The sequence below is a fragment of the Hemiscyllium ocellatum genome, chromosome 23 (assembly GCF_020745735.1).
Source record: "Hemiscyllium ocellatum isolate sHemOce1 chromosome 23, sHemOce1.pat.X.cur, whole genome shotgun sequence".
Lineage (NCBI taxonomy): Eukaryota > Metazoa > Chordata > Chondrichthyes > Orectolobiformes > Hemiscylliidae > Hemiscyllium > Hemiscyllium ocellatum.
This window is the reverse complement of record NC_083423.1, coordinates 17,830,595-17,841,893: the sequence shown is the minus strand read 5'-3', so window position 1 is coordinate 17,841,893 and position 11,299 is coordinate 17,830,595. Positions and strand designations below refer to the sequence as shown.

The window sequence follows — 11,299 nt, the reverse complement described above, 5'->3', positions numbered from 1 at the left end:
GATGTTTAGCTTTGGGGTTAGGGATAGTGACACTGAGAGGAAACGAACAGGTAGTTGAGTAAGCTGATGTGTTATTGAAACTTTTGCAACAATAGTTGGAGAGGAGAGGATATAGTTTCTCAATAGCTCCTGCACAGAATTCCTTTAGCATTTTACCTTGATTTGCTTCAGCTGACTTGCAATAAGACTCCTCAAACTCATATGCTCAACAAAAACAAATCAAGTTAAAACATCTTGTCCTTGTAATCCCTTCAGCTACAGAGTTAGTTTGCTGAATTTCCATTGCACTCCCTCCAAGGCCAATTTATCCTTCTTGATATGCAGTGTCCAAAATTGAATGCAATTAATCCAGATAAGGTCTGACCAAGGTTCTGTGTAAGTGAAGCATCACTTCCTCACGGTTATGTCCCATTGTAAAAATAGTGTAGATGGCAGGTGGGTTACAAAGCAACATCAACAAACAAAGCAGGTGTACAAAACTACAACAGGTGGGGTTCAAGATGGGACATTTTGCACTCGTTATTTTAGATCCAAGAAAGGCAAATTATAAGATCTTCTTCATTAGAGAGACTGGGATCAATGTGCAATTTAACAACAAATGTATTCAGGTCTCCATGTACATTAATCACTAAGGTCTAGTGCACTGGTGCAAAGAGTAATCAAAAAGCTAATAACCTTGAACTCTATCCCTTAAAAAGTTGTGTGTTCCAGGTAAGTTGAAGTGCTTAAAACAGAAATTGATAGGTTTTTATTGTTAGAGGTTGTGGAGCAAAGGTAGGTAACTAGAATTGAGGTACTGATCAGCTAAATGGTATAGGGCAAAGTCACCATAGTCCTATCAGACCATAGTGTTACCCTCTGTTGAGAGAGATATGACTTGTGGGTGATTTAACTTGAAAATCACCATGCCTCCTGTGAGGGGTGGAGTTGAGAAGGCTAGTTCTTTATGATAACAAAATCAGAAATTGCTGAAAATAAAAACTCAGCCAGTCTGGCAGCATCTGTGAATAGGACAAAGTGAGGACTGCAAATACTGGATATAAGAGTCAAAATGTGTGGTGCTGGAAAAGCACAGCCGGTCAGGCAGCATCCGAGGAGCAGGGGAGTTGACGTTCCGACAACTCTCCTGCTCCTCAGATGCTGCCTGACTGGCTGTGCTTTTCCAGCGCCACATTGTTTCGCTTCTGTGGATAGGAAAAAGATTCACTGAACTCAAAATGTTCACTCTGCTTTCTCTCCACAAGTGCTGCCATACCTAAGTTTTTCCAGCAGTTTCTGATTTTGTTTCTGCTTTCCAGCATCTGCAGTTCTTTGGTTTTTCTTTCATGGTAACCTCAGTCAGTGATGGCATCACTCTGAATGGCTCCTCCTGTTCACAATGTTCCTACGATTAATCCTAGACAACCAAGGTCACCTTCCTCGGTTTCATGTTTGATCCACGGTTTCTCTCTTAAACCCCATTGACCTAATTTTTCTCAGGACTACTTGTTGAGGTACCTGGCCAATTTCTCTTTTATTGGGCTCTTGTTATTGAATCAAGGCCATGATAAGATTTGAACTAAGAAAAAGTGTTAAAAAAGCTCAACAAACTAAAATCTGATAGATTGGCAGGACCTAATGGCCTATGTGTTAGATGGTGGGCATATTGACTATGATTTTCCAAATGTAATGCAAGAAAAGCACTTGGGATGCATTAAGTTTCCAGATCAGTCATACTTTATTCCACAGACACCAACTGTATTAGTATGCTCATGGAAAAGCTAATTCTAAAGAAACAAATTCCTTACAGTGGACGACAGTTGCTGAACACTACAGATGCAGATAACCCATTCAGAACACAATTCCTGGTCTCAAATCATCTGAGTTCCAGACCTGTTTGTTAAGCAATAGGAGTTGTTTGCTGGGTTGTAATTCTGAACTGTTGCAGTGGGGTGGATCAAGGGACAAGGGATGGGTCCAAGGTGCTTTGGAGGGGGGGTGGGGAGCTGTTAAAGGGGCTGTGGGAGTTGGTTCAAGGGGCAGGGGGTGGGTCAAAGGTCCTATGGGGGTGGTTGAAAGGGCATGGGAAAGGGGAGTGGTTCAAGGGTCAGGGGGTGGGTCCACTGTGCTCTGGGGGGCATCCAGGGAACAGTGGTGGTGGTGGTTCAATAGAAAGTAGGTGGGTCCATGATGCTGTGGTGAGTCTGAGGGGATGTTGTTCAAGTGACAGGAAGTGGGTCTAAGGTGCTGTGGGGGGTGGTTCAAGAGTCAGAGGGTGGATCATTGGTGGGTCATGGGGCAGTAGGTGTGTGCAAGGGTCAGAAGATGGGTCCGTGGGTGGGTCATGGGGCAGTGGGTGTGTGCAAGGGTCAGAGGATGGGTCCATGGGTGGGTCATGGGGCAGGGGGGTAGGGTCCATAGGTGGGCCATGGGGCAGTGGGTGTGTGCAAGGGTCAGAAGATGGGTCTGTGGGTGGGTCATGGGGCAGTGGGTGTGTGCAAGGGTCAGAGGATGGGTCCATGGGTGGGTCATGGGGCAGGGGGGTAGGGTCCATAGGTGGGCCATGGGGCAGTGGGTGTGTGCAAGGGTCAGAAGATGGGTCCGTGGGTGGGTCATGGGGCAGTGGGTGTGTGCAAGGGTCAGAGGATGGGTCCATGGGTGGGTCATGGGGCAGGGGGGTAGGGTCCATAGGTGGGCCATGGGGCAGTGGGTGTGTGCAAGGGTCAGAAGATGGGTCCATGGGTGGGTCATGGGGCAATGGGTGTGTGCAAGGGTCAGAGGATGGGTCCATGGGTGGGTCATGGGGCAGTGGGTGTGTGCAAGGGTCAGAAGATGGGTCCATGGGTGGGTCATGGGACAGTGGGTGTGTGCAAGGGCCAGAGGGTGGGTCCATGGTTGGGCCATGGGGCAGTGGGTGTGTGCAAGGGTCAGAAGATGGGTCCATGGGTGTGTCCAAGGGTCAGAAGATGGGTCCATGGGTGTGTCATGGGGCAGTGAGTGTGTGCAAGGGCCAGAGGGTGGGTCCATGGGTGTGTCATGGGGCAGTGGGTGTGTGCAAGGGTCAGAAGATGGGTCCATGGATGGGTCCTGGGGCAGTAGGTGTGTGCAAGGGTCAGAGGATGGGTCCATGGGTGGGTCATGGAGCAGTGGGTGTGTGCAAGGGTCAGAAGATGGGTCCATGGGTGGGTCATGGGACGGTGGGTGTGTGCAAGGGTCGGGGGGGGGGTCCATAGGTGGGCCATGGGGCAGTGGGTGTGTGCAAGGGTCAGAGGATGGGTCCATGGGTGTGTCATGGGGCAGTGGGTGTGTGCAAGGATCAGAAGATGGGTCCATGGATGGGTCATGGGGCAGTAGGTGTGTGCAAGGGTCAGAGGATGGGTCCATGGGTGTGTCATGGGGCAGTGGGTGTGTGCAAGGGTCAGAGGATGTGTCCATAGGTGGGCCATGGGACAGTGGGTGTGTGCAAGGGTCAGAAGATGGGTCCATGGATGGGTCATGGGGCAGTGGGTGTGTCCAGGGGATGGTCAAGGGTCAGGGAAGCACGTGGTAAACTTCCCGCGTTTGTTCAACACGTTTTGCCTGACGTCAGGTCTCGGTGTTGGTGAACGGAAGTGTGTAATTTAGTTTCCGGTGGCGGTCGAGCCGGTGGAGGGAACGTGGAGTGAGTGAGTGAGTAATGGTGGAGTGTTTTTAGTTGCTCACCGTGCGCCTTTGTGGTGTTGATGTGGGATTGGAAAGCACGGTTTATTCCGGTTAAACTGCCGACAGGAATGAACGCAGTGGGGAACGGGGTCTCTGGCACTGCCCTCATAGACCGCACTATCCAGATGAGGAAGGAGGCACAAGCCCGGAAGGTGATGCTGCTCTGGGGCTTGCTCAACGTAGGACTCGCTGGAATGGTCTACATGGAAATGTCAGTGGGTTTTCCTCGATTTCTGTTTTATTTTTCTCTCCTGTCGGGAACATTTAATAACTTAGAACTCTCACTCTGCTTAAACTATGGCGCCTTTCATAACCAGGGAACAGCCAAATGTGCTTCACAGGCATTTTGATCTAGTTTTGAACCGTCTTAATGTGGGAAACACTAGTCTATTTATGGACGGCAACCTCTCAGAAAAAAGCAGTAACCAGATCTGTTTTAAGTGATGTAGCTTTACATTTGTAACCCTGACTTGTACACTTTTGATTTTCATTGCTCCTCCATTTGGGGCATACCTCCTGTTGAGTGTCAAAACTCTGGAATTATACTTTTCTGCTTTGTTACCTTGCCCAACCCCTTTCAGGCACTCTTTTAAACCCAGATTTTGGTCACTTGCCCTAACATTCCCTTCTGTGGCTGTGTGTTGACTTTAATTTGTAATCCTGCTAAGTGACCCTGGATTCTTTACTCTGTCAGAGGACTTCAGTCTGAGTTGTTTTGTTTGACTTGCAGCTACTTGTACGTGTTACTTTAAAGTGAGGTGTGAATGTTTATCATTGTTTAAAAAATATCTAATTCTGCAGGACCGGCAAGTTGCTGTGCAAATTCTACAACATCAGCTACTGGCCCCTATGGTACATTGGTGAGTAACTACCCTATTTGATGATATGTTATCTCCAACAAATTGTCAGTATAGCTGCTCTGAGTTGGCACTGTTCAAATTCATTGGTTGGTTAGCAGGGCTCTAGTGGTGAAGAGATAGTGTCCCTACCTCTTAGCAAGGAGGCTCAGGTTCAAGTCTCACCTGCTCCAGAGGTCTGTAATAACTTCTATAAATAGGTTGATGAGATAAATAGATATTTTTAAAAAAATAAATTGCAGAAGGAGGCCATGTGGCCCTTCATCTCAGCACTGGCTCTGAATATTTTAGCATTTATTGCACCGAAAAGACTTTTGGCACATGGAATGGTACCTTTTGATAAAGCTGTGCATGCATTTTCATTCCACACCAAATACTTAATTTTCAGGTAATTGTTTATTTCTTTTTGAAAGGTATTTTGGGTTGTGGTTCCCCAACTATTTCTGCATTGATGTTCCATGTCCTTACTGCTCTGTTCATATAGACCACTAGCCTCTGGTTAGTGGCTCTGAGTAGACATGCTGCTTTTTTTCTGTTCTGAGCTGTATTTTCACTGAAAGTACCCTATTCTGCACTCAATCTGAATTCCGTTTTTGAATTTTTAATATTTACTTGCGGGGTATCGTTGGCTGGCCAGCCTGCCCCTAGCTGCCCTTGCACTGAGTGGCTTACTAGGCCATTTCACAGGGCAGTTGAGTGGGTTGCATTGCTGTAGGTTTGGAGTCATGTGAAGGCCAGACCAGGTGAGAATGGCAGATTTCCCTTCCTGAAGAACATTAGTGAGCCAACAGTTGGCAATTTCATGATTAACAGATTCTTAATTCCTGTTGTTTTAATTGAATTTAAATTCCATCATCTGCTATGGCAGAATTTTAGGGTTTTTACAAATATATTAATGACAAAAGGGGAACTAGGGAGAGAATAGGGCCCCTCAAAGATCAGCAAGGTGGCCTTTGTGTGGAGCCACAGAAAATGGGGGAAATACTAAATGAATATTTTGTATCAGTATTTACTGTGGAAAAAGATATGGAAAATATAGACTGTAGGGGAATAGATGGTGACACCTTGTAAAATGTCAGGATTACAGAGGAGGAAGTGCTGGATGTCTTGAAACGGTTAAAGGTGGATAAATCCCCAGGACCTGATCAGGTATATCCGAGAACTCTGTGGGAAGCTAGAGAAGTGATTGCTGGGCCTCTTGCTGAGATATTTGTATCATCGATAGTCACAGGTGAGGTGCCGGAAGACTGGAGGTTGGCAAACATGGTGCCATTGTTGAAGAAGGGCAGTAAAGACAAGCCAGGGAACTATAGACCGGTGAGCCTGACCTCGGTGGTGGGCAAATTGTTGGAGGGAATCCTGAAAGACAGGATGCACGTGTATTTGGAAAGGCAAGGACTGATTCGAGATAGTCAACATGGCTTTGTGCGTGGGAAATCATGTCTCACAAACTTGATTTTGTTTTTTGAAGAAGTAACAAGATTGATGAAGGCAGAGCAGTAGATGTGATCTATATGGACTTCAGTAAGGTGTTCGATAAGGTTCCCCATGGGAGACTGGTTAGCAAGGTTAGATCTTGTGGAATGCATGGAGAACTATCCATTTGGATACAGAACTGGCTCAAAGGTAGAAGACAGAGGGTGGTGGTGGAGGGTTGTTTTTCACACTGGAGCCCTGAGACCAGTGGAGTGCCACAAGGATCGGTGCTGGGTCCTCTCCTTTTTGTCATTCACATAAATGATTTGGATGTGAGCATAAGAGGTACAGTTAGTAAGTTTGCAGATGACGCCAAAAATGGAGGTATAGTGGACAGCTTACAACAGGATCTGGATCAGATGGGCCAATGGCTGAGAAGTGGCAGATGGAGTTTAATTCAGATAAATGTGAGGTACTGCATTTTGGGAAAGCAAATCTTAGCAGGACTTATACACTTAATGGTATGGTCATGGGGAGTGTTGCAGAACAAAGAGACCTTGGAGTGCAGGTTCATAGCTCCTTGAAAGTGGAGTCGCAGGTAGATAGGATCGTGAAGAAGGCGTTTGGTATGCGTTCCTTTATTGGCCAGAGTATTGAGTACAGGAGTTGGGAGGTCATGTTGCAGCTGTACAGGACATTGGTTAAGCCACTGTTGGGATGTTGCATGCAATTCTGGTCTCCTTCCTATCGAAAAGATGTTGTGAAACTTGAAAGGGTTCAGAAAAGATTTACAAGGATGTTGCCAGGCTTGGAGGATCTGAGCTACAGGGAGAGGCTGAACAGGCTGGGGCTGTTTTCCCTGGAGCGTCTGAGGCTGAGGGGTGACCTTATAGAGGTTTACAAAATTGAGAGGCATGGATAGGATAAATAGACAAAGTCTTTTCCCTGGGGTCGGGGAGTCCAGAACTAGAGGGCGTTGGTTTAGGGTGAGAGGGAAAGATATAAAAGATACCTAAGGGGCAACGTTTTCAAGCAGAGGGTGGTACATGTATGGAATGAGTTGCCAGAGGATGTGGTGGAGGCTGATACAATTACAACATTTAAGAGGCATTTGGATGGGTATATGAATAGGAAGGGTTTGGAGGGATATGGGCTCGGTGCTGGCAGGTGGGACTAGATTGGGTTGGGATATCTGATCAGCATAGACAGGTTGGACCGAAGGGTCTGTTTCCATGCTGTACATCTCTATGACTCTATGATTCAAAACTGGGTGCCCAAAACATTAGCAGTGAATCTAGATTCATAGCCTACTGATAGATCATTGCCTCCATTTTGTATTTCAGCTAAAAAAAGGCGTTTTATTATCTTGGGAGCCAATGTGGCATCGTGTAGCCTGAATGTAGTTTAGCCTCTTCATTGCATGTCTTGTGACTTTCCAATTTTTCTTTCTCAATTTAGAGCTTGTGCTGGTCACCTTATTTTGCCTGAATGCTTTATTTGATTTCTGGTGTTACTTCAGGAGTGCTGTGGTGCCAGCTAACCTTGTGATGACCCCACAGCAGCAAACCCTGCTTGGAATGATGAACCCAGGTAGGTTGGGCACCGTTTCAGTGAATTGTAGGGGAAGAGAGAACCTGCAATGACAGCTCGATGTTTCACAGCACTTTTGCTGTTTGAGCAAGGCAACTGGCGAAAATGGGCTCTGTGCACAATTCTGTAGTAAACATCTTACGTTTTGGTGGGTGGAGACCTGCAATGCTGATTTAGGGCTTACGGGATGTGGGACTCCTCTTCAACTTCAACACACCCCTCAAAAACCTCTGTCCTCATATTTTGATCTTTTTAAACTCATTATTTAACCCAGTGGAAGGAGATCAGAAGAGATTTGAGGTGTGACGACTTTGTTCCAAAGGAGTGCCAGTGGTTTGAGATATGAGCTGGTGGACACTTCTAATCTTGGAATCAGAATCATATAGCACGGAAACGGATTGTTTGGTCCAACCAGTGCGTGCCGACCGTAATCCCAAACTTAAACTAGTGCCGCCTGTCTGTGCTTGGCTCATTTCCCTTCAAACATTTATTCATGTCTTTTAAACTTTGTAGCTGCATCCGCACCCACCACTTCCTCTGGAAACTCATTCCACACATGAGCCAGTCTCTGGAAAACTAAAATCAAAATTACCCCCCATGTCTTTTTTAAATATTTCTGCTCGCACTTTAAAAATAATGCCCCTTAGTCCTGAAATCTTGTCACATCCAAATGAACCTACGGTCTGTCATGTCCCTTTTCTGCTTTTATTTTCAGCCTGCTGTCAGCTGGACAAAATTATACACAACACTTACGGTGCAACTTCGCACCAAATTAACAGTTGGCTCCTTGCTTTTAAATTCTCCGTTCTACATATTGAGGTCAAGGAGTAAAGGAATATTAATGAGGCTGAGAGGAAGGTTTGGAGGGGCTGAAGAATCCATGTCTGAAAAAAGGGGAACGAGTTCAAAACACTGAGGCTATAAGAGTGAAGAAGATCATGAAGGTTGTCTCTCGTGAGCATTGAAATAAATGAGGAAGCTTCTGAGATACAATCCATAGGTTGGAGATGAGAAAAGTCTCAACAGGGAGGCAACAACAGCTGCTTGCATTTGTATAGCACTTTCATAGTGGTTAAATAATCCACAGTGCCTCCAGGAATTCTTAATAAACTATATTTGACACCAAGCCATATAAGGTGATATTAGGTAGCTCTTTAAGGATGATTTAAAAGTGATGTAGGTAGGAAATTGCAGGATTCAGGGCCAGATATTAAAGGTATAATTGTCAATGTGCATTCCTGCTTTGCTGCAGATATCTTGGTGGGATGCAGAAAGTCATGGATAGGCACCAGGCTACAGAGGTTCTGTAAACAGGGCAAGAATTTTTAAATTGCGGCATTGCTGAGCTAAGAGCAACAATAGTGAACAGAATAATGGGTGGATGGGGGAAGGTATGCATACAGACAGGTAGTGTTTTGGATTACTTCCAAATTTCTGGACAGTTGAAAATGGGAGGCAAGCTAGGCTTGATGCTCGAGTAATTAACCTGTCTCTTTCTCTCCTCAGCAATACTGACAACTCCGCAGCAGAAACCAGCCACCCCATCCACTCCCAAGAGCTCCTCACCAGGCACTGGGCAGGGACAAAGCGTACTATCTTATAGCCCTCAACGCCCACTTGGCTCCTGCCCAAAGTACAGCCCTGGCTGTGTAACAGGGTTTAGTCAGAGTGGGCCAACGCCTTCCCCGCCAGGCAGTGGATCCTTTCCATCCTCAGTGATGTACTCATCTAGTAGCAGCTTCAATACGGTATACTTGAAAGGAGTTTGGAATCTAACCATGATCCGCAGTATTAAACTTTAATTGCTCTCTTCTAAATTGCTTTGATTAGATTATAACTGTTGGGGGAAACAGATGCCAAATAACACACAGCAAGCTCCGGTATTCATTATTGTGGTGATAATCAGATCTTTTGTCACAAAATACAAATATTGACCAGGTCTCTGGGAGAGCTCTCAGCTCTTCCTCCTCCAGTGCCTTAGCATCTTTTATACCCGCATGTTGATCAAAGTGGGTCTTCGAATAACGTCTCATTTGAAAGTCCTTGAGCGGTAACTTGAACACCCAGTCTTCAGCATTGGGGGTACGCATGCTGCCCTATGAGCTGAAGTCGACATTGAGGAAATTTTGTTCTCTTTGCAACTGAACTACCCTGCTCAATCCAACTTCATTTCACATTTACTGACCAGTGAGTAGCACATCCCACCCAAAAGAGACATGAAAATGAATGTGCTGTTTTATATCTCTGATGTTTGACAGTGAATGCATGAGGTACAGTAACCACAATGATTGAGTGTTTCCATTCTTCGGTCATGCTGGCTTTATTCTCACAGCAGGTGAACATGATGTTCTTCTACCCTGACCTTCGCTGACAGATGTTCTCCTTAGTAATTTGCCCACTCTTTCTGTTTTTCCTGGTATTCTAATTCTATTAATAACACTACCATCTGCTGCTTAGTTTCCAGGTTCCCAGCATTTTCAAAGGGAGTCCTGGCTAGAATAGCTTGTATTGACTTGGTGAGTTTATATTCTCAAAAACTAAGAGGGTCACAGGTTTTGGAATTGGCTGATCTTCTCTGTGGCCTTCACCGAGTCCGCGTTAATGGAGAAGCATGTGGCTGGGTCTCTGTCTCCTGTTGATTGGCCCTTGTTTTAAACCTGCAAATCCATTTGCAGATAATGTTCCCATTTGAAAGACAGATGGACGTTAAAACATAACCTGGTTATAACTGTGAAACAGCCAGCTCTCTTTTTTTCAGTCACTCTCAGAACAAGCCCCTTTTTATACTGCAGATCTGATTCAAATTGAGTAGTATCAAGAACCAGGAAATCTAGCATCAGATGCAAGCTAATCCTGTACAGGTAGTTCTGGGATGATAATCCTGTTGAAACGCATGCTTGGCTATAATGTCGCTGAAGAATTAGGCAACTGTAATTTGGAGAATGCTTACCTTTGGCAATAGCACGATTCCAGCAGGGATCAGTTCATGAGCTTTCCAGTGCATTGCTTATGTCTGTGTTCTTACAGTCCTGCGCACATGCCAGTAGCCATGCATGCGCGACATCAGTGTCAGACTTCGTGCTGTTCTGCACACGTGCTGATGTCATCTACCTATAGAGGTGCTGTACAGAGAACAGCTTTCTTACATTTTCCAAACATATTGTGCTAAATTTACTTTTGTTCATAAACATGATTTCAGCCTTCACTCAGGCTGTAGTATATTTTGCATGAGACTTTTGGGTGATTTTTTTTTGTTTTAACGATAGTGATTTTTTTTTTGGTGGTCTGCCCCTAACCCAACTTTTCCCATCGACTTCATTATTTCTATTAAGCGAGGTTTCACTGGAATGCAACTACAGTGTTATAGGAGAACTGCCTATATATCCATCATAATTGAATTAACTTATCACAGGACAGTGAATATATTGGAGGGGTTTTTGTTTTGCTTTCAAACATTGTGCTGATATGAACCCCTGACAATTTTTTAATGCAAAAGTAAAACTGGAATAGTGTGTTTTCTGTTTGAAATTACCAAGAAGAATGTGACAGCTTAGATTGTAGTGTTGTCTTTAGTTCCATATAGAGTTACACAATAGAGAAGAGGCCCATTGGCCCATGAGGTCTGTACTGTCAAAACTGCACTAAATCTACACTAATCCTACTTTCCAGCACTAGGCCCATAGCCTTGAATGGTATGATAAGTGCTTATCCAAGTAGTTTTGAGGTTAAGAATACCCACCTGAATGCCACCCCCC

The 11,299-nt window shown here is 45.2% G+C and overlaps 1 protein-coding gene across 1 annotated transcript in view; it reads left to right on the top strand.

The window, feature by feature from the left end:
• The first annotated feature begins 3,619 nt into the window (after positions 1–3,619).
• Positions 3,620–11,299, top strand: part of tmem209 (transmembrane protein 209) — a 30,453-nt gene continuing 22,773 nt past the window's right edge. The window contains exons 1-4 of the mRNA XM_060842733.1: positions 3,620–3,892; positions 4,483–4,541; positions 7,413–7,544; positions 9,051–9,292. Of these exons, the coding sequence (XP_060698716.1) occupies positions 3,702–3,892; positions 4,483–4,541; positions 7,413–7,544; positions 9,051–9,292 (624 nt within the window). The 5' untranslated portion in view covers positions 3,620–3,701. The remainder of the gene's footprint in view (positions 3,893–4,482; positions 4,542–7,412; positions 7,545–9,050; positions 9,293–11,299) is intronic.